General features: G+C 48.9%; 1 protein-coding gene across 3 annotated transcripts in view; it reads right to left on the bottom strand.

The window, feature by feature from the left end:
• NRP2 (neuropilin 2) overlaps positions 1 to 23,558 on the bottom strand; it is a 91,076-nt gene that overhangs the window by 16,005 nt on the left and 51,513 nt on the right. For all 3 annotated transcript variants that reach the window (XM_014954569.1, XM_014954570.1, XM_014954571.1), the window contains exons 11-15: positions 22,520 to 22,636; positions 19,824 to 19,976; positions 9,836 to 10,098; positions 7,801 to 7,897; positions 5,296 to 5,316 (exon numbers count right to left, since the gene is read on the bottom strand). In XM_014954569.1, coding sequence (XP_014810055.1) covers positions 5,296 to 5,316; positions 7,801 to 7,897; positions 9,836 to 10,098; positions 19,824 to 19,976; positions 22,520 to 22,636 — 651 coding nt within the window. The remainder of the gene's footprint in view (positions 1 to 5,295; positions 5,317 to 7,800; positions 7,898 to 9,835; positions 10,099 to 19,823; positions 19,977 to 22,519; positions 22,637 to 23,558) is intronic.

Genomic DNA, 23,558 nt, shown 5'->3' with positions numbered 1-23,558 from the left:
CCCCCCCCCCCCCCCGCCTCCTCTCACCCTCTCCTTTTGCCCCCAGCCCCATGGCTGGGGGCTCTTGCAGCTTGGTGTCAGCATATTGTTGAGCTCTGCACTAACCAAACTCCAGCTTGGTTTCCTGAGCAGTTTCAGAGGATGCCAAGGGGGAAAAATCAAAACAGGGCAGGATGCACCCGTCTTTGCTAGCAGCAAGGGCATTTCGTAGCACGGCCTCTGCCCTCCCTCCAAGCACTGCCCTCCCCTCCAAGCAGAGCCACCAGCTGGCACATTTGGGATGGCGACAACTTTTCTGCTGCTGGTAGCACAGCCGATGAGGCAAAATGATGGTTTCCTCGCCAGTCACAAGGCTTCCCTTCCCTCCCCATCCCCCAAAACCCAGGCAGCACAGGGAGTGAAAATAAGAATGAACACTGCACCCAGATGCATAGCTACAACAAAAAACCCCTCAAAACCAAGAAAAAAACCCACACAGGCAAGACAAATCCTGCTTTTACAGAGCAGGAGGCTGGGAACCACCCACGTATTTGTCATTGTAGGCAATAAATTTGGATGTCTCAGGAGAAGCCTACCTGCCAGATACGCCGCCCTCGCCATCTCACCCCAGCTGTCCCTTGCCACCAGGAATGGGGGTGGCCCTGTCCCTCCTGCTCGCCGAAAGCGTCTGGGGAAGGGGGGTCTAGGAAGGGCTGTGTGTTGGGGGTGCTGAAGGCAGGGAGCAAGCAGGCAGCCCTCCAACCTCCTTCTTTACCTCCACCAGCCACCCTGGCATGGGGGAACGAAAGCGGCACATCCCTGCACCTCCCTCACCCAGCTGCACAGCAGGTAGCACAGTGGGACACCCCGTGGGGGCCACTGACAGCCCCCCACCAAAGTGAGCAAATACAACATTGCCCTGAGTGTCACTGACAACCCACTGCTGTCTCCCACCGCAGATCCAGCCAGCTGAGCCACCCCAGCTCTGCATGGGTCCCACCGCCATCCCCGATGGATCACCAACACCTCGCCGGTGCCTGACAGCACCAGGGCGTGTGGCCAACCCTTGGGAAGACTGCAGGGCCACTTGCTCTGCGGAGACCACTCGTGTTTATGCTTGGTGACAGTCTGTGCTTACACAGCAGCTTGCTCCAGGGAGAGATTTACAGGCAAACAGCTTCTCACACCACTGATAGGCATTGGGCCCTGCTGGTGGAAACCGGGGTAGGGAGACAGGGGCAGGTGTCAGGGATGCCGATGGCTCCTGAGCCTGCAGGAGAGCAGCACTCCCCCCTGAAAAACAGAGGTGGGGAAAGTTTCCATGGCCTCCTGACATCTGTACATTGCCCAGTGCAGGGCTGGGAGTACGAAGGGTGGGTCTGGCCATAGAGAAGCACGTGCCATGGTGCCCAGCCTGCATCCACTGCCCCTTCCCCATGCACCCCTGCCCTCTGCCTGCCTGGGATGGAGGGAGGCAATGTGATGCACCTCTGATGATCCCTCTTGTGAGAAGGATCCCTGGGGGATCTTGAGGTAGCTATGAGTTCAGGACAACCTCTGCTTGGCTCTGACCTGTTCCAGATGTCCCCATGCAGCAGCTGGGGCTGTGAATGTGAGGGGTGGTGCAGAGCCCCTCCTCAGCCCCCGCTTCCGCACCTCGCAGCCCTGCTGGGGAGATAGCAGAAATCTGGAGAGTTCATTTAGCAACTGAACTCATTAAGGAATCACACTCAGTTGTCTCTAAGCCCTAACGAAGCCAATTCCTAACATTAATGATTGTTCTTCCTTACACTGTCAGCCACTAAATATAGCTGCCTGTCCACTCAGCACACAGCACTGATGTTATCTGCTCTGTTTTTACTGGCTCTGCTGCTCTCTGGAAGTTTTCTCTTATATCAGTGGAAAAGTTCCCTGCTCAGGGAGATGGAAACAAAAAATTCATCTTCTTAATAATTTTTCCACTCCCCTTTGCCTTCTACCACACATACACACACACACACTTGCCCTTCCTCATTTATTCACTAGGGCTCTTGTCTTAAACAAAGAAATGCCTCCTGCTGTTCCTGCCAAGTTTATGGGTGCTGTGTTTATGCATGGCTTGGGGCACAGCTCAATGGAAATCCAGTTTACTCTCTAGAGGACGGATGATTTCACATGGGTGTGCTGCTGGGCTCACACCTCCAACCTGGCCAGGTACAGCCCCCTCCTCTTCCCAACAGGGAAGACCAGTTTTAGAGCTGTGCAGCAGAAATCAAACCTCAAAATAAGCAAGAGCAAAAGTCAGCTGGGGGGAAAAAAAGGAGAAAATCCTTCCCAGAGAGCCTCCTAGAGGGCTGCCTGCTTTGCTCTGCTGCTGCCATGTCACAGCTCGTACTCCTCTCCAAAATCACTGACATTAACTGCTGTGGACAAGCAACACAGCTGGACTTTTTGTAGATGGACAGATGAAAGTGAGCATTACACTCATCTAATCTGAATGCCACAAAACTGGTGTCAGCCTCAACTCCTTAATTGCTACCTGTCATTTCTCCAGGAAGATATCTCTGTCTTGATTTCAGGTTACCTGGTGTGGGAGAATCCACCAGTCCCAAAGGCAAATTCTCCCCGCAGTTGGTCTCCATGCTCTTTGAAATATGTCTCTTATTTTTAGCCTGGTATTTATCTAACTCCTTGCTTCTAGCCACTTGTTATACCTTTCCTTTATGGGTGAGATGCATCAACTCTCAAATGCAGCACAGTTTAAGCACACTTGACTGGTCTTGTAAGATCCGGACCCACTAGCTGAAAGATATTCCACCCACACAATTCTCTTATTTGTCTTGTGATCCTGGAGCCTGTAAGGTGCATATTTTCAGCTTTGCTCCAAAGCCAAGAGAGAAAGGATTTGTTATTATTTTTAACGGCATCTGACTTTTTCAGCTCATGATGTAATTGCAGGAGCGGGGACTAGAGAACATCTCAATATTTCCTGCAGAGTCTTTCTTCTTGAGCTCCCTTTTTTCCTCCAGCCGGGGAATCCTTCCCCTCCTTTTGCCCTCTCCTGTTGGGCATCTCTGTCTTCCCCTCATTTTAATTGCTATTTTGCTTTCTACAGTCTTCACTTCATGTTTTCCCTCTGCATTTTGCTCCTTTTCTGGTGTCCTAGTTCCAGTGGGAATAGGGTTAATTTTCACAAGGAGCTGGAACAGGACACAGCCTGGACAGCTGACACAAACTAGCCAAAGGGGTATTTTAAACCCTGTGTGACCATGCTCAGTATAGAGCTGAGGGAGCTGGCTGGGGTGGAGGGGCAGGAACCGCTGCTCGGGAGCGGGCTGAGCTTTCTGGGTTTGGTATATTCCTTTATCAGTACTATTGTTGTTGTTTCCCTCTTTCCTTTGCTGTTCTGTTAAACTGCCTTTACCTCAACCCACAAGTTTTGATTTTTCTTCCAATTCTCCCCTATCCTGCTGCAGGGTGGGGGGAGCGAGCAAACGGCCACGTGGTTCTTTTTTGCCAGCTGGGGCTAAACCGTGACACCTGGTCACTCCATCCCTCTGCCCCATCAATTCCTGTCTGTAAGCCAGAGAAACCTTTTCAACCTTTCGCTGGAATTGCTCCCCTGTTGTGAGCAGTGCTAGGACGTCCTCCAAGGAGCTAGCAATGGGCAGAAGCCCACTGGGGTGAGCTGGAGCTCCTGTGTGAAGGGGAGATGTGTCTGCAACAGCATCTGCCTGTGGTGCCCAGGGACCTCACTGTGCTGGGCACAGAAAACACTGTCTCTACCCAGCCAGCATGTCCTGGGGAATATGACAAGGAAATGGAGGCATACAGGTAGCAGGGCATGGGGTGAAGGGCAAGAGAAACAACATGAGTTAGCAGGACTTTGGGATAGACTCAATGTGAGAACTCAGAATAAGGTTCAAACTGAGTATGTAACTTGTAACATGCATGTTACAAGCCCCAAAAGGCAAGGATGCTGTTTGCAAAATAGATACCAGGACAATATATAGAGATGGTTTAAGTAAGGAAGGGCTATAAGGCTTTAACTGTTAACTAAGAATATTGCAGCAACTTTTCAGTAACACCACAAGCCCAAGCAGCAGATAAATAAGCAGCCTGCAAACAAGCAAGCCCAAATTCCTAGTTGTTACAGTATGGGCATGACTGAAAAATATGATGTTGTGCCCTGTGCCACACGCCTGCCTCACACCCCAGGGACAGAGTTGCACACTGAAGAGGACTTCAGTCTCGGTGTCTACTTTTTCTTTACTGCCACAGCTCACAATGCATGTACCTACCAGAGACAGCTTGCCCCACACAGGTATGCAGCTGCTTCTAGGGTAGAGCCCAGCCATATTTAACTACCCACCATCAGAGTGGGGTGTGGGAAGAGTACAGACATCATGTCCAACTGAAAGCAACAGGCATGTTGACTGAACTGGCAAAACAACTGTCAAAGTTAAGGGGAGCCCAAGGTTTGCTCTTTGTCGCAACACAACCCCCAGATGCACCCCCGAACAGGCAGGTAGGAAAACAAAATCCAAAATCAAAACACAGGGATAAACCCCAAACGGACTAAACTGACCTTCTCTGCAAGAGCAGGTAGCTTTCCCACCCCAGAGCAAGACAAACAGCATCCCCGCTTACTGCTCAGAGTGAGGCAGTTTTTCCTACCCTGTATGTTTGATCACAGAAATGCTGGCTTCTATCCTTCAGGCTAATATTAAGCCATTAAACGCACCATTTCACCTTGTTTTCCTTTTATTGACTCCTTTTATTGTCACCTTCAAAGCTCCTCATGGCAGTTTGCTCTCCCACTTCTACCTCCCAACTCCCTTCCCCTTCCCAGCAGAGCAGCCCCACCGTCCTTCGCCAGCAGCTCAACCACCACCACTGCCAGATCATCCATAAACTAGAAAACAACCTTCCCCCACACTGACGTAAGTCATTGCCACCTCATTTCACTTTTAATTGGCTACTGGCTTTTCATTTCAATCAGTTGATAACTACCCTTTATTCCTCAGCCTTCCCATTTTGGGCTCTGCTGCTCTTCAGGGGGCTGGCTGCCACATGATGGCAGGTTTCCTAATGCTACTCATCCCCAAGACAGTGGGACTTGTCTGTTTGCCTGCTCCCTGTCACCTAGCAGGAGTCAGAGGGTGTCACCTCCTGCTGCTGCGGCGGGGGAGGCTTAGCACACGCTTGCCATTTCACTGCTCAGAACATTTGCTGTTACAAACACGCACATCGCTTTCCTTCCATGTAAAAGCCCATGCCAGCAGAAAGAAACCACCGAGAGGAGTGCAATTTTACCTGGAAAGTAGAAGTTCTCACCTGGGAAAGCTGTGATGGGTTCTGCAAAGATAAAAACAACCCAGTATTAGAAAGAGGAATATTTTAACAAGGCCACAGTTCATGTCTCTGTTGATCGGTAGCAGCCAAGCCGAGCAGGCATGTGGCTGTGCCCCACAGAAGCCGCTCGCTGGGAGCAGTGTGCAGGGTGCTAGACAACCTCAGCCCTGACTCAGCTGAGGACGGACCAGATGCAATAAGCTTCAACTCAGACACAGACTTCAGAGAAAAATATGTCTGAGGTTGAAGATCATTTGGATACAGCTGTCTGGCCTGAGTCATCCAAAGAAAAAGCCCCCCCCGGCCCAGCGGTGAAACCCTGAAACCCCCTAAAATTTCCAAGAGCAGTTTGGTTTCTGGCTCAACTCTGGCATCATTATTCACATGGGAACCACATTACTTCTGGGCATCGATGCCATGCTCCTCTCCATCTCACAGTGCCAAGAAACAAAGAGAAGTGATTTTTTTTCTTCTTTAAAGATACTTTGAAGAAGTAATCTATTACAAATTACTGGATCTGAAAAGCAATAATCAGTACTTATTACTGATTACTTTCTCACAGAAGTAATAGACTTCTGATTATTTTTAGATTACTTCTGCATTATGCCTGTGAGTCACAGAAGCAGACTCTGGCTCTACTGAGTGCTATGAAATCATCACTCAAGTTCAGATTGCGAACGGCACATTTGTCAGAGGAAAAAATTATTGTGACTTATTAGCGTTCTTTCACGCTAAAAAGGAATCAGATTACTTCCCAGGATTACATTTGAAAAAACAGTAGCCTGTGCTGGAGTCAGCTATTCTCATGGCTCTGACAGAGAGAGAGCAGCACTGTATCTCTGCTGTTTCATTATTACTTTGGTGACATCGGAAATGACCCGTGAGTTATGTTCAAGTTTGCAGTGGGAGCCCTTTGTTAGAAATGATCCGAAACAAACTATCCTTATCAGTTTCAAGATTCCCGTTCAACTTCCTAGAATGGGACAAATAATTTTGTGTAGCAGTTTGGTGTTATTTTTAGGGCTGGCAATGCTTGAAACTTTGTGATTTATTAATGTTTTTGTTCTGAAATATTAAGCTTTAGGTTCATGAGGCCCCAAGATACAGTAACACTGGAGCTAGGTGAATTGCTGAGCTCAAAAGAAGTTAGATAGGAAATGCCATTAGTGTTAATCATCAGTCTTGCTTCTCTTTAATGCCATAGAAGGCAAGGGATTAAAACACCACTGTCAAGCCTTAAATACAGGCAATTTGACATACAGAGTATTAGCTCCTTTGGCAGATGGGAGACCAGCAGAGTTCAAAGCATCAAAGAAAGAGGGACCAACAGCGCTCGAGAGCATCTCTGGGGCAGTCCTGGCCCTCTGTTCTATTATTAATGCTGATGCCTGCACCATCTTCACCATCGCCTGCCTGCACGGGGCAGCATGTGACGTGACCAGCCCTTCCCAGGCACAATTGTCCCATGCCTCCATCCCTGGGATATAACCCCTCAAAGAAAGCATCTGTCCTGCTTGGCTTAGGAGGCACCAGGATCCTCCCCTCCCTCAGTAGAGGAGAGAGGAGCAGTTTCACTGAATGGGACCTTTCAAAGCCTAAAGAGGAGAGAGGCTCTGCTCCACCTGACTTTCGGGTTGGGCACGGCCACTTTGTGGGTCTTTAATAGTGAAACATGCCTCCTCCCAGTTATGCAGAAGAGCAGGCCCTTGCTCTTGTGGGCAGCTCTCAACAAAGATCCCACTAATTGAATACTGCTGGTTCCATCCCCAGCTGGGATGACTCTAAATCCACATCCAAGCTAGCAACTGCCAATGGCAACCGGAGCCATCAGAATGCATGCATGGATATGCCAGCTAGAGGAACAGGGCTGGGCAATGGCTCCGTCAGCAAACTGCTAAAAAACACTTTTTCTCTCTCTCTTTCTTTCTTTCTTTCTTTTTTTTTTTTTTAAAAGTCCTCTCTGTCTTTCACATTGAACGAATCCACCTGGCTTTTGGCCTGGTTTGGGAAACAGTGAATTCTAGGACAAAAATTTCTTTTGTTATTCTGTTAACATTGCTGTAAAACCCCTCTGCTATTTTATTTCTTATTAGAGAAGACTCCTTTTGAACTCATCGGCCCCTCTAAGCATGTAATACTGACTGACAGCTGGTTTCTTTTGTCCAGCACTTTCCTTTTAAATTTGGTGTATGTCCTTATCACACAGAATAGTCCTCGGTAACCCTCAGCGGCTCTTTCAGCTTTGCACAGCAGAGACATGTGCTTCCTGCCTCTCACACCAACGCAGAGCCTCCCTCCCCCAGAGACTGAGTCCTCCTCGTTTCTTTCATGGACAAGGAAAGTCCCAGCTTAGATCCCAAAACTCCCGGTAACTCAAGCCAGGGAGAAGCAGTGGCCAACTAGCAGCCAGCAAGTGAAGGCTCTCCAGTCCCTGCTGCCCCTACTGCCAACCCCAACCCCAACCCTGTGGCTGGACACAGCACGTACCCATGCAGTTCTCCAGTGGGATGTCAGTGCCCAGCCGAATGTCATCAAGAGCGAGCTCTCCCGAGTGGCCGTTGCGTATAAATCCCTCAAACACAATCTGTGAGAAATCAGAACAGAAATGTCAAGGCTAAGCTGGGAAGCAGAGAGCAGCTGCTGCTCCTGAGGGAAGGGGCAGGAGATCTGGTCCTGACTTTCCCTGCACACGTGCAGGTGACCTGAGACTAGTCATGCTTCCTTGCCCTGCCTCTGCCATCCCTTCCCCAGAAAAAGATGCTCTGAAGGGACGGCTTCAGCAGAAAGAGCATTACCTGGCCTGACAGCACTTGGCTTGGAATTTGTTCAATTAAATGTCTCTTGCATGGAATAAAACCTCAGTGAATCAATGTTCAGCACCACAGGCCACCCCCCGGCCCTTGCACAAATGATGCAAGTGGCATAACACTGACTTACAGCAGCAGCAGATTTGGCCTAGGGTATTAACTGGACTATGATCAGAAAAAGGAAGGAAAGGACACAAAATGCACTGCTACATTAACTGTAAAGTGCTGTTCCCATCAACATTACATAAGAAGTATTGAAATGTTAGAGGAGAAGGGTCAATTTATTCCTACTTAATCACAGGCAAAATATATTTACAAAAATAAATAGAGTCGTTAGCTCTAAGAACTGCTGAGTGGAGAGACTTGCATTATTTACATAATGATTCTGTTATTTAGCTAATGCTGGTATATTCACATTTAACGCACAAAGTAGTCAGCCAGTGCCCATCATTCTTATCTGTAGGCATATTGCGTTTACTGGTATTTTATTAAAAAGCCAAACACACACATGCAAACTAGTCACGCAGCTCTGGTGCAAAGCTTTTGCTTTCCATCTCCCTGACTACTCTGGAGGGTCCAAATAATTTCCTAGGGCTATGTATTTCACCAACTTCCTCTTCCCATTTTAGGTGCCCCCTTTCTCTGTGGTAGCTGGGCAGCCCAATCCTATGCCTGCCTGCAAGGAGACCTCCCTGAAGGGCTGGGTGTCTGTCTGCACGCAGGACAGAGTGTCAGCTGGTCCCAAGCATGAGCCAAAGACCCATGAAGGAGGCAGCAGTTTGGAGGGTTCAGTGGCCTGAGAGCAGCAGCTTCTGGGGGCAGGATTGGGCTGGAAACAGCCAGAGCAATGTTCCATGCTGGGGTGGTCATCAAAGTGCTGCCTCAGGCCAGCAAGTGAGTGTTTCCTTCTGCTGCGGAGGGTGCTGTGCTGGATGCTGTGCTGATGCTCATTAACAAGTGACAACAGCAGCCCTGGCTCCCTGGCAAGCGGCACGCTGCCCGGAAGGGCTAACCATGCCAAAGGCACTCCTGGAAGCAGCAGCCTCTCCACGGGGCACTGGCATGGCCATGCCAAAGGGGCTTAGGTGGCTGCGGCGAGCAGCATGGCTCCCTCCAGCTCATCCCTTCTTTTCCACTGATGTTCTGACAACGGGACTAGACCTTGATGCCACAGCACTGCACCCAGCCCTCTGGTCTGGTCTAAGGTATCTGAGAAGTGAATTCACAAATGAAACCGTGTTCTCCCATCCTTCTCCTGTGCCAGCACTTGCAGCCACAGCTAGAGAAGGGCTGTTTGTAGACTACCCTTAAGAGCTGGCTGTGCCCCCTCCCAGCTTCCCACTTCTCCTGGCTGCAGGGTTTGGGTTTGCTCCCCGGAGCTGCATGCCTGCCTCTGGTCAGACTATCTGCTGACCATCAGCTGGGGAGCGGGGAAAATACACAAACCAAAATGAGAATAAAAGAAGAGAAAATAATTGCAAAGCAGGAGATTTGAGGAATATAAAAGGCAACAGGCTGAACAAAGGCCCAAGTCTGTGCAGAAGACAGGCACTCTCTGAATAACAAACAGTGTCGCTTAGTTACTATAGTAACTCAAGAAACACAATGAAAACAGCCACATTCCCTAATGATGAATGGGCCCTGGCTCTGAAACACTGAAATAAAGATGCTGGAGATGCCTGCCTGGCCCAGCACACCTTCCCCAAGCATCTTACCCGGTATTCCATGTCGTAGCTGGGCAAGATGATGCGGCCTTCCCTCCACTCCTCCCCTTGGTCCTCCGTGATGACCCACAGCGCCTTGTGCTCTTGGCTGGCTTCCCGCCAGACCCGCAGCATCACCCCATTGCTGCCCCACGCCTGGTACTGGAAGACCATGCAGACAGCGCTCCGGGGCAGATAGATGGTGGGGCTGATGAGCCGGGCTCGCTGGACTTCCCTCCTTCCGCTGCTCTGCAGCTGCAGGTAGCTCTTGCTGTCTGTTCAAAGAGGAAAACACCATCATATTATTTTCTGTGGCCACTTGCAACAAGTGTCTTGCCTCCTGCCAGATGGCTTTGGCAGTGCTGGGCAGGTTCTCACACCCGTGCAGGAGCTGGGTCTCACACCAGCACCCTCAGTGTGTGCAGCAAGCCGTGCCACTGCTGCGCCCTGGGCAGCCTGGGCTGAGGAGCACACTTCCTTCTCCAGCCACCACCATCCAGTAGGAGACCAACAACAAAACCAGAAAGTGGTAATCCAAAGATTGATAAAATTCAGAGAAGTTAAAGAGCAGTTATTGTCAGAAGTGACGCCACGATAATGACACTGGGAGGGGGTTGTGTTTATTTTGCTAGGAGCTTACTCATTGAGCAAGCCTGAGGTGGGTTTTTCTAACTGCTGGTGCTGAAAATTCATCTTGGGATGGGGATCTCATGCTGTGTTCATCCTGCCTCTTTTCATCCCCAGCAGTAAATACTCTGCAATCAGGGTCTAGCTGACAATTTTGTTTTGAGCACGCACACAACAAAATGAAAGCCTGGCTCTCGTTTTTTTCTGTAATGCAGCAAAACAGCCCCTAAAGCACAGCACAGAGGAAGAATGTGGTCCCAGTGAGTGAAGAATGCACAGGTAACAACCAGGTAGCTGCAGACTTGAAGGTAGCTGAAATACCTACAGTAGGGGATTCATTTGCTTTAATATTACATTTTAAACTGTGTCATGCTTTTTGTCAATCCTCAGGAGGGAGATTTGGTACATTTGATATCCCAGACTGAGACTGGAATTAGAGATAGTTGATCTGAGTACCAATAGCAGCAAAAGCCCATGGATACAAATCCCTGGGCGCAGCTGATTTGGTCTGGAATCAGTGGCTTCCAGACCTCTCTGATAAGAAGCCTCCTCAAGGAGTTCCCCATTTGCAGCTTGGATGCCTGAAGTCCCTTAGCACAGACTGAAAGCCAAGCTTGTAGCTGATCTGATCCTTACCTGCCCCCTCCCTCCCATCATGACCAATGGCAGGAGAGAGTCCCTTGGGTTGCTCTGACTGCAGTGCCTGCAGTACAAGGTGACACAGACAGGACAACAGATATTGCTGTATTTTGCATTTCACTCAGCAGAGGGATGAACATGCTTTGTCTTGCTAAACAGTGGGCAAGTGGTGCTTCATGCCAGCATGTGCAAACCTTCCTGCAGCCCAGGGGGTCTACCTCTGCCCCAGGAACACACCTAAGGGTCAGTGGCTTTCTTTCGCCATGTCTTAGCCTGCTGCGCTTGACCGGCAGAGCTCTGAGCAGCAGCTTGCCTCCTGCTCGCCCTGCTCCCTCTGCAGCTTCAGTGCCCACAGCAATGGCAGAAAAGGAGCATCTGCTTGGAGAAGGTTTGCAAAGTGCACCCAAAACACCTCCAAAACTTAAACCAGAAAGACCTGAACTTAGATCCCAGTTCGCAAGCATTGAAACACAGGTCCCATCCAGAAAACAGCAGCTGATCTTGCTGCCGCTCAGCAATCGGGTGACATCCCAGGCCAAGGGAGATGTATCAGTGGTTGTACAGCCGCTGGCCCTGCTGCAAGTTTGTCACTGCCAGAGAGCTGGGCTGAAACCAACCACCGTGATCTACACAGCTTTCTAAAATAAATTTAGGACAAGACAGCAGAAAGATTTGCCATCACTCTACTCCTGGAATATAAGACCAAAATATTTCAAAAGTGTATCCATTCCATATGAACTTTCACTGATTTTGCTGCGTGAAGGACAAATCTGTCCCTGACTGGCCACATAAAGAAAGGGAAACATTTTCCAGCAATATTTTCTAGCACCTATGAAATGTACTTGGGCCACTTGGCACTTTATGCCAACAAACAGTAGCAGAAAAAAAGATGAAAGCATGTTTGCTCACTCCTGTTTGAGTGAATCACTTGAAAAAGTACCATGCCGTTCTCTAATGGAGTGTTCTTGTGATTTACCTCAGAGTGGTAGTGGTGGAGGAGGAGATGTGGGAGATAAACAAGTGGAGGAAGCGAAAAAAAAGAACAAGCTGTACTCCATGCCTAAGGAGCGATAAGGCATAATAAGTCATCAAGGTCTCCTGAATTAAAATCCTCTTTTAGTAATTCACTACAAGCCTCTTCAAAGAAAAAAGCAACAACAACAAGAAAAAAGCAGCAACAACAAACAAGTTGGAAGAGCATATCAGTCTATGATCCTACAATTATCTCACAGCTGAAATGGTCTCACAGTCAAATCCTTAATAAAAGCACCAGCCAGGCTCAAGAAGGATCAAATCCAGATCCTTGAAGTTCAGGACTGACCTTTGGTGCCCATAGCCTGATAGAGTGCAGGGATGTGAGCCACCCTTGAATCCACCCAAAGCCCACAGCTGACCCTGCGCAGAAGACTATGTAAATTGTGCAGCTGGACACCCCCCATGATCCACACATTGCACTGGGAGTTGGTGGTACTCGGTGTTGCTGCCTCTTCCGCTCCAGCAAAAGAGCCTGTGTGCCTCTGAGTCACATCCCTCCCACTAGGGATGACACTGACCTCTGATTTGTTCCCATTCCTATCAGACTGTGAAATCAGAGTAACTCCTGAACCGCCCCAAGCACACAGGCTCTTTCAGAGCCTCAGGAGCCCTCCCAAACCCTGCATCTTCTGTGCTCTCTGCCCAGCTCTGTGGTCCACAGAGCTCTCCAGGACCTGCTGGCAATCCCAAGGGCTGCAGGGAGGCCTGGGTGATGAACCCAGCTGCTCCCCTGCAAGTGGTACTGGATTTGGCTACCACGCACTCCTGCTCCTGGTAACAGGAGCTTCTGGAACGGAGAGCAGAGCGCAAGCAGACATGACTTTCTGTGTCATTTGAAGATTAAATGGCCGGATCACTCTAATGGCTAGTTGGACCTTCTGAAAAGCCCTGCAAATTTGCTGAGACTTACTGAACAAGGGCACTGTGCAGCTAATTGTTGGAACTGCATGTGAGAGCCTGGTGGTTCCAGTAGTCACTCTGTTTGATACAGTAAATGGAAGCCTTTGGCACAGAAAGCACCTGAAAGGCTGATTTCCCCTGCTAAAATGCTTGAAGGGAGCCTTGCAACGATGAGCTGATCAATTCTTCCAGGATCAGAAATGCATTTTAATCTCTTTCCCAGAACTTTGCTTTGCAGCCTCTATTCCAGCTAACACAGCAGCTACATCCCCCACTGAACTGGCACTGGTAGTTCAAAGCGCTGGCTCAAAGAAGGCAGGACAAACCTGTTCAGGCATTTTAACCTACCGCTGTTTTTGCAACTGATGCTACGGCATAAATCTCATGGAAGATTTATGGGATCATCTGGATGTAGGGGAGCCAGAGGAGCGTGAACACGCAACCATCCCCAGCCAGACGATGGCAGAGTCGCTTGTACGTGCACGGCAGTGAGTCCCAGATAAATCACCAGCCGGGCCCTGCAAACAAACCATCTGGCCAACACGGTTTCCTCTTGGCGTGCCTGTCCCCTCCTGCTAGCAAGCCATCTGAGAGGACATTAGGGGCAGCGGGGGATGAAGACTCACGGTTTGGGTCAGGCTGCAACCACAAGCCATGGCAGCAGCTCCCTCTGCAAGGTCAGCCTGCCTGTGCTCGGGTCCTGCATGTCTCACCCCTTCTCCTAAGAAAAGCACCTTCCCTCATCGGTCTCAGCAGCACATCTGGAGCCTTTCCAGCAAAACATGTGGGGCAGGATGTACACAAGCATTTACTGAGATTTCAGATTCCCTCCGCATTTCCCCCTTGCTGGATATCATTGAGTTACAGCTGCTGCTCCTATGGAGGACCCACACTGAATTGCCTTCACTTACATCCCTCCAAAGGTCACCCCACTCTTCTTTGTTGCAGAGTTTGTTTCACAGTGTGTTTTAGTGGTAGCGCCGTAGCCCACCAGCAGCCACCTCTTGTCTGCCAAATCCCATAGGTGACATCTTTGCTCTTGGTCCTGCCTGCTGCCTGCACAGCCCCAAATGCCACCCCTGATAGTGCTGTGTTGGGGGTGAGGAGATGTCCTAGCAGGGCCTGATCCTGCTGTCCTACTGCATCAGTCCTTGCCTTTCCCAGGGAGCAGATCAGCTCAGATCTCCTCATGACTGCAGGGTGCTCTGGTAGCAGGGGGATGGCAGCTGCATGAATATGCAGATTGAAACTGGATAGTTATTATATTTTTAATTTTTTGGCAAATCATGCAAATTCACCTCAAAAGGCTGCCGCCGCAATTTCAGCGACAGGCCTCTCCTCAATGACAGACTTTCATTTACGAAGGGAAATCAATCCTCCGTAAAACTAATATTTATATTAACTAGATCACTGCGTCTGCTGGAAAATCCCCTCAATTTTGATTATGTGTTAATTAGCCTGCCAAGTCCTTGCCATTTCAGTCTCTAAATCAGTCCGTGAAAAGGCATAAAACCCCACACCTGCCCAGAACCAAGCCCTCCGCCTCCTCTCCGGAGCTTCTCTAATGGACGGGCCATTACATCCTCTCTCTTAATTAAGCCTCATGTCCTCAACAGCGTGGCGCAACTGCGAGTCCCGCTGCCTCCCCCCAAGGAGCGCAGGGAGGGCACAGTGTCCCTGACAAACCAAATGCCAATTAGAGCCTGACATTTATGCTAAGCGAGCTGCTTACCACCGCGACGCGTCCACCGCCAGCCCGGCAGGCACCCTGCGTGCCCCGACATGAAAGGGTGCGGGCAGACCCCCCCGCGCCCGCCGTTAGTGCATGCACAATTAACGGCATTAACCCAGCCAGCGCTTCCACCGCGCAAGGCCGCACATGGCGGCGTGCTGGCGAGCGCACGCCTTCCCGAACCGGGCTCCCTGACTCACAGGCTGCTCAGTCACCGCTGTGAAGCGACGCGGTGATGCACGCGCTGAGTTTTGAGAGACAGTGTCTTGCTTTGCAGAGAGCTTTCCAGCCCGGTTTTACAGGCAATAGTGTGTCACCGGTGTCTGGGTCCAAAAAGTGACTAAGGACTCACTCAGACAAGCGAGCAGCAAAGAAGTGGGTGAGCCCCAGAGAAATAGTTTCTTTTCCTCTGCCTCCAGCCCAACCCAAATGTGCAGGAGTTTTGCTGGCAATGCAGGAACAGACTATGGCCATGCCCTCTCTCTCATGAAAGATGGTATGGGCACAAGGACGGCCACAGCCTGGCCTCAGCCAGCAGCCAGGGCACTCGCTCAGCCCAGCCAATGCTCAGCAAACCTCCCGTGATCTGGGTGCCGGCGTGTCCCAGCTCTGCCATGCTGCAGGCACCCAAGGTGTGAAGGACACTTTCGGGTTTGCTGTCCTTACTGCGCAAACAAGGGTCAGGAGAGTCACGCACAGCTTTGCGGAGAGGCACCACACACGGAGGGAGCGGGGAGGGACAGAGCCGGGTATGTGGTCTTCTTCCCACAGCACGCAGCTGCTCGCTCATTGCACAGAAGTGCTTGGCTTTCACACCACCCCACATGCAAAACTCCCTCCTACTTCAAAGGAGACAGGATTGACCCTAGAGGTCAAAATGTGTCCCCAAGGCAGAAGCCCTGCGTAAGTCTCATGAGAGTAAGTGCAGACCCGATTCAGTCCAGCCCTGCTCCATTAACACCATGAAAACATTTCTGCTGGTTTGGACAGAGTAGGATCAAGGCCTACAAGCAGAAGTTCTCATAGATTTCAGGAAAAATATGAAACTTTCCCTTTTAAAGACCCCTTGGGAAAAACATAGGAATGGTGAAGGGTCACCATCAGCTTAAAAACAGCTCAACATTTGCTTTCCTTAAAAAGTAAGCTCTTAGGAAACTTCAGACCACTACAAACATTCCTCTGCTGGAAATGCTTTGAAACAAACAAACCTTTCCCTGCAGCGCCTGCCACATGAATGAGCAGCATTCCTGACCCTCAAAGCCAGTGAGGCCACGGCCCACAACAGAAGATCTTCGTGGGTTTTTGCAGCCCAGCCTAAGAGCTATGTGGTCAGGAGAGGTGCAATGTTAAAGCACTTTGTTTTCTGCATGCATGTACGGCTGCCAATATCCAAACAGCATGGGGTTCACAATGCTGCTGCAGCTCTGATCCTGACGCCGTGCTCACCTGAATGAGAAGCAGCACGTGGTAGAGGTGCAGACCCCACAGTGCTATTGTAGGACCACAAGGTATTTACTTAATGACTGCAAGAAAAGAGGAGGGAACAAAAATGGGCTAACACCAATTCCAGCTTTTCAGTGGTGGCTTATTAGCACAGCATCACTGAGAGCAAGGTAATCACACCTACCAGCTAAGCATACGAACCAGGATCTTCATACCCTTCAGGATTAAGACCCTGGTGAAATTCAAAGACAGTGAAGAGTTGAGGTCCCCAACTTACCAACCCAGATTTATTTTCAGGTCTTAAGACCTCTATCTTGACACCAATGGCACATTGCCATTGCGTGCAGCAGGAGGGGGGATGAAACCTCATTGAAACTTGAACTTGCTGCTCCTTGAAGCTTGCTAGGTGCAGCTAAGGGGAATCTTTCTACAGATGGGAAGCATCGGAAAATCCATAGAGGGAAAAATCCTGGCAATCTCACATGGGGGCATGGAAAAGGGAGCAACAGTATTTTTTAGGCTTGTAAAGGGCACGGTAACAGCTGGAACCATGCTGGGTTTCTGCTGAGTTGGGCACTTTGGGTCCACTTTTACCAATGGGGTCCCCAGACGTGTAACGGGAGCCTGCAGGAGAGGACGTGGAGCTAATCCATGGTGTGAAGAGCCCAAGGAACACAGGGCTAAAAAAAGAAATGCAGAGCTGCCTGAAAGAGTATCTTGGAAATAAAAATAGTGGAATGAGAGCAGTGGGTGTCTTGTCAGTCTTGAGAAGAAGTTCTCCGCGCCAAAGACGAGGAGGAATTGCATGCAGCGCATAAAATGAAATCAGCAGATATCTGAGGAATTCAGGCCTGTCTCTCAGCAGACTTTTCTAATCAAGTGCCTCACAGAGGATATTTCACCATGGTCATTTCCTTCCCCCTCTCTCTCTCATGCAGCCTGCGCCAGGGCTCCTCCTTTCATTATTATTTTTTTCCCTTTTAATTTTAATTTCTGTTTTGCCATTTTCATAAGAAATAGAAAGACATCCCACACGGCTCTTAAAGGCACAGCACACTTCCTTGCTACTGTGGAGCCAGCCACGGCCTCTAGCCAGGGCCAGCACCTTTAAATCAGAGTAAATTGGGCTCCAGCAGCTTTGAGTTCCCGTTAGCTTTTCCCCTGCCCCTAAACCAAGCACAGCTGCTCTCTGTCACCCAACTGCTCACCCTGGGGTGGGGAATTCACAAGAAAAGACCACCCCGAACAAGGGCTTTTCATTCCTTGCTCCCTGGAGTCTGAGGATGAATTTTCTAAGTAGAAACAAAGTGCTGGAGGGAGCGCAAGGGAAAGGCAGGGGAAGAATGGGGGAGTGTGAACCAAACAATGCTTCGATTCTGTCCCTGCCGAGGGGCTGGCATCGCCTCTTTTTCATCTTTCTCGAGTTGCTTTTAAAAGCTGTGTGGGGAGGAAAAAAGCAAATAGTTGTTTCCTTATGTGTCATGTCTTTCTAATTTCTACGAGCAGGACCAAAGTGAGGCACGGCAGTGACGCCTTTGCATGTCACCCCCTCTGCAGTCCTGGGCTGCGTGGCAAAGGCAGCAGCATGCCTGCTGGGAGGACACGTCCCAACTCAACCCAGCCGGGAGGCTGATCCCATGGCAGTGCCAACAGCAGTCCTTCAGCCTGTGCCTGGTGTCTGCTGCTGACTTCTTCCACTGCCGTGGGTAAGTCACTTCAGCCCCCTGGAACTGCTGCCTCTTCCTCTGCCTGTACAGCCTGTAACTTGCCGGGCGCCTACCTGCACCCCAATGGTGCTTCAGTGCCTGGCTCTGCACCGCACCGCAAGGGAGACCTCTCCACACTGGCAAATGTCCCCCAGATGCATTGATGGGGTTTTGCAACTGATAACTAACTAAGAAAGAGAAGAAAGAGTAGAAGGGTAAAAAACAGAACTGCGTGCTGAGCTGTCTGAAGCAGCACCAAGCTCTCCCAGGCTGTGCAAGCACGCACACACACACACACACGCATTCGCACATACAACAGAGTCTTCTAAGAAACTATGGCCAACTAATTGTAGGGAGACTCGGGGGAGAGGAAATGAAATGAAAAATTGAGTCTGAGTTATAAAAATAAGTAATTTTTATCCTACTTGCAGGAGGCTTATATTAATTAAACATTATTACAGCGAATGAGATGGGGAGGGTTATTAAGTCTGGGGCTGGTTGTAAGTGTTCTCTCCTGTTGCCTGAGGCTCCACTGAGCTCCAGATATTAATCTTCTAAAGCACTCAAATGCTGAAGAGATAAACACTTGAAATATGAAAATGTTTTTCTCCATAGCAGACACTATGACCCTATGTCACGCCAAAGAATTTGTCAGATGTCCATATAGGCTGCACTTAGAGCATTACCCTGTGTCTTAGAAAAATGCTGGGCACCTCAGGAGCTGCAGAGAGAAATGATGTGTGCGTTTGCGTGGGGGTGATTTGTGTGTGGAGATGTAGCAGATTCTCCTCTTCCCATATGTTTCTGGAATACATATTTTCCTCTTTAGCACTGCCTACCAGGTGTTGGCTGCACGGCTTTCCAACTGGCTGGCGGCACTGCCAATCTGGCCAGCGCCTCTGCCAGGTGGCTAACAGGTTCACCCGAATGTTTGCATCTCGAGACTCAACCTTACTGGGGGGGGGAATGGGGGGCGAGGAGGAGCCCGCAGCATGCACAGCTCCCTGGGCACATGGTATGCAGGCACTGGAGTCACTGGGCATCAGGACAGAGCCAAAGCCAGGTAAGATCAGCCAGCTTTCCCTGGGGGACCACTGAGTTTCATAAGTAATGAATAACAGTGAAGTGATGTTATGGTGATGTAATCTGTAGTTATAAGGAAACTGGCAAATGTTCTTTGTGCCACCCATGCCACAAAGTCAACAAGGGTAAGGAAAGGGCACTAGTCCCGGGGCAAGTTCCAAGATGTGAAGCTGAAAAACTTGATATATCAACCGCACTGCCAGAGGCAGGCTCCCTTCCAACCCATGCCAGCACATCTCAGTGAGGTCCTCCATAAATTAGGCTCTGCCACGCTTATGCAAATCTTCTGCTTCCAAAGCTCAGATGAGAAAAAGAGCAAAAGTCAAACAGCAAGAAGCTGGCATATTTCTGCATTCTTAGGGCTTAGCTCATCCTTCACTTGGAGGAGGCTGAAATCCAGCCTATCCAAGCCCAGAGTACAGAATAGTTGAAAACTATAGGCAATCTGAGCAGCATATGGGAAGAAATGCATCTCTGACAAAAGATGAAATGCGTTCTGGGGAAAAAGCATTGGGTCCTACAGAGGACATTTGGATCAGGATGTGGAACAGCCTGGACTAACCTACACGGTCACAGGGGATTCAAAGCCCAGTGTCTGATTCAAGGCTATCTCAAGAGGATAGCAAGTATAATTCAGTGCCAGTGGTCACAGTCCTATAAATAAGTCATAAACCCATAAAGCAAAGCATCTGACAGCTTCCACGAAAGAAAACGTTCAGGTCTGCACAGCCTTCACAACTCTTGATAGCTGTGCAGTAATCAGTCATACTGTTCACACAGAGAAAGCCCCATCAGCTCCCTCCTCCCTGCTTTGGTATGGTATTAACCATCTTACCAGGCACAGTCTCAGGGCTTGGTTCAGAGTTGCCAATCCAGGTGCTTGTAGGCTGAAAAGACCACGTATAACCCGTTGCCAAGTCGTGTGACCAACCACAGAGGTCTTCAGGGAGATCAAAGTTGCAGTTGAAGTTTGCAGGCAGATGGAAATCTTATAAAAAGAAACAGAAGCAAAATAAAGTTCAATTAAAAAATGACCGACCCATGAAGGGTTGCTATAAAAAACCCGCCCAAAAGTAAAATAGCTGGCAAGCCATAAATACTGAAGAAAGCAAGAAATCTCACTCACACTGATGCTTTTAACCTATCTCACATTTCGTCAGCTCCAGGAATCAGCCTTAAGTTCTGCATCATCAAAATGCTCATACCATGTCCTGTGGCTAATCCACCAAACTAAGCAAATATAAAAGCAAGTACCAAATGCTTCCAGACTCTAATCAGCACCTTCTCTTCATCCCCTAGAGCGGTCAAATATTAAATGCCTTCTTAAATGTCAGGGAAGAGTGCTTCCTGAGTGCCCTGTGCTCATCAGCCTGTGCTCTGGCTCCAAAAGGAGAATCTCAAGTGCTCCAGAAACCCAGCTCCTGAGTGACAGATCTAGCCACTTGCACCAGACGGGAACTGTCTGTCAACGTGGTGAGCTGTCACTCACCGCTTCCTACCTTCTCGTGGAAATGCTACCAGGGGAAACGTGGGGCCACCATGAGCTCAAGCTTTTGGATTCTGAGTGAAAGGAGCCAGCCTCTATTTCTAGCTCCACTATGGACTCACCACATGGTCTTTGGGCGAGTTGTTTAACTTTTCATCTGTGAAACAGGAGCAGAGCTAATTCTCCCATGTCAACAGCTTTAAAAGCTCTGGAGAGCCTTCGTGTGGAGACAGGTCTGTGGGCAGGAGGGCACATGCCAGGGGCTGCACGTAGCAGCGAGGCAGCTGCTGGCTCCTTCAGTCAGGGAAGTAGTCTTAAGGCACGGAGGCTTCAGAAATGGTCTGAGACCATCCCAAGCACGTCAGAGCCCAATTATAGGCCGGGTTTTTCCTGAGCAAAGAGGAAGTTTTAAATCACAGTGCCCACAAAGTGAGTGATAGCCAGAAGGAGGTGAGTGACTCAAGCAATAGGCATCAGGGGAACGTTGCTGCGAGGGGCAAAGGGCCTTCTTTACATGCTCCCACTTCGAAATAAAACAATGCAGATCATGGATCTTTTTATTTCAATCTAATCTCATACCCTGGAGAGCAGCATTGTTTCTGTTTAGCTGTCATAAATCTGATTGTCCAGAGAAATGCACTCATTGTTTACGGAGTATGAGAATGAAAATTGTTGCTAAATCTGAGGGAAGCTGACAGGGAGGCTGGTTCCACGCTCCATGGCATACTCTGCTCGCTCTCTTGCCCTGGACTGCACCCAGGAATCGTGTTGTTGCAGAGACTATTACTGGCCTAAATTTCCTGTCGGCAGCTTCCCAAGTGCCTCAGTGGTAGCACAATTGCACAGGCTTATCACTGAGGCAAAGCAATGAGAATCAGGCCCCTTGAGCTACTTCTGCAACTTGCATTTCCAGAACTGAACTGCAGCAGAATCCTGATGAGAGGTGTGAAAAAGCCAATTAATGTTCTTTTTTTAATTTATGTATTTTAAAACCCATTAATTTTTTCTCTGGGAATGGAAGCTGAAGTGACAGAAGCCCTAGGAGCAATCTCAAAGGATAGCTTTTCCTCCTGAGATTTCTCGTTGAAGTCCTTGTGTAAACACCCAAGCCCCAGTGCTGAGACCCCGGCTCTGCTGTCGTGCCCAGGGACGTGCATCTCCTGCACACTGTGGTGTACAAGTAACCCTGCACAGCTCTTTTGTGCCCACTCCCCCTAATTTGGACATGTCACTAGCTTTAGATGCTCGCGTCCCCCCTTGAAAGGAGCAGAAGAACATGATGTCTGCTTTTACAGGTAAGGATCTGAGGCAGAGAGGATTAGTCGCCCCCAGCATTGGCTTTTTACAAGCAGAGCATGTAGTCTGAACTAACATTCAGCCTCTTCTATAGCCAGAAGAGGCGGACAAGTGCCACAGATAACAAACCACTCCCTCTGCAACTGACAGCCATCTAAGATTTGGGGGACGAATTCCTGCTTCGAGTTACTGTTTCCCTTTCTGCTCTCTGCACTATCAGCCCAGACTGTTCTCCTGAATTTTAAGCAGCTGATATTAGGGAAGATGATCCTTAACAGGTAGATGTTCAAGACATCACCCTTCTGTAGATGTTGTGATTTACTCCCACCATTGTGACCTCTGGAAAAGGAGTCCTGCATACCAGGCAGTCTGAGTCTCTCCCCTGAATCACCTTCTGAATTTATGACACCCAGCCAAGGGGATCTGGAATGGAGGTGGCTCTAAACGAGGCACTAAGTGAGTTGCATCAGGTCACGTAAGGAAGCTGGGAGAGGAGCTCTTCGAGTCTCATACCCTAGGGACTGAATTAGCTGCTGTCTCTTGCTCTTGCATCCTTTCTTGATATAACTTATCAGATTTTGGCAAGTTTTGTTTGTTGGGTTCTTTTATCTTGGCCTATTACTAATAATATTAGTCTAAGCTTTCCAGGAATCAGCTCCATGTATAGAAGCAAATGGGAAGATAAGAGTATTTACTTAGCTCTTAACCCATCATTTATTGAGATAAAGATGTGCTGCTCTGATACATACCCTCCTCTTCTCCACAGCTATCACCACAGTCAGTTGCCTCTTCATCAGTTGGGTATGGGGTGGTGGTCTCTTCACTCTTCAAAGTGGGCACCAGCGTCTCTGCAGTGGGCTTTACATCTGAAAAAAAAATGACTAGAGATGCTATTTGCAATAGACAGTAAAAAAAAGCCCAGGTAGAAGGAAAGAAAGCAAAAAAAAATATTAAAATTCTCATGTTCTTATAACGGTGGGAAGAGATAGAACAAGAATACCATGAAATTTCTACATGCTACAAATGTCAGCATGGTTTGAACTTCCAGTGAACTGGCTGTTTCCATATGGGAGTTCCTTTGATTTAGAGTCCCTGTTGGACAAGACTCTCCTCTAGACATACATGCTACTTTTTCTCCTAATTTTTTAATCTATGCTAGTGTTGGCAATCCGCTTAGCTGTCATTACTGGATAAGAGAGATCACAGGCAGAACGTCTTTTTCCTTCATAAAGGCATATGACACGTTAGAAGAACACACACAACATTCCCACCAATTGTGCCAATTTATAAAACAAGTCACTCAAACCCACAAATGACGTAACCACAACCGGACCCAGAGGATCCCCTAGTGCGTGCTGGCTCGCTGCAGAAAGCATCTGGTTTCACACTCCAGGCTCCTGACTACACTTTCAAAGGGTCTCTGTCCAATTTCCCTCTCTCCAACATGGCCCATGTGAAACAACCTCCAAGCAGGTGTCAGGGGAAATTTAAGCAAGAAAGGGAAGGATATTAAGATCAACAGTAAACGACATTAGGTTCCAGCAGTCTCTCCTTTTATGAGTACAGCAGGCTTGATTCTTTCCACTTTTAAAAAGAGGCTGCTTTTCCCAGTTACATGTGATTGTGTTTCTTTGTTGGTACCCTTCAGGATATCATTTAATAAAGCCAGAAGCAGGAGGAAATGGCTAAATACATTGAATATTTTCCATAGGCTCCTTTCTGCCCTTTTATTTTCCTGTTATTAAACATGTTGCACATAAACTCTCAGGCTTTTTTTTTTTTTTTTTA

Source organism: Calidris pugnax, unplaced genomic scaffold (assembly GCF_001431845.1).
Source record: "Calidris pugnax isolate Ruff unplaced genomic scaffold, ASM143184v1 scaffold103, whole genome shotgun sequence".
Classification (NCBI taxonomy): domain Eukaryota; kingdom Metazoa; phylum Chordata; class Aves; order Charadriiformes; family Scolopacidae; genus Calidris; species Calidris pugnax.
The sequence above is the reverse complement of the archived record's forward strand: the minus strand, read 5'-3'. Positions and strand labels throughout refer to the sequence as shown.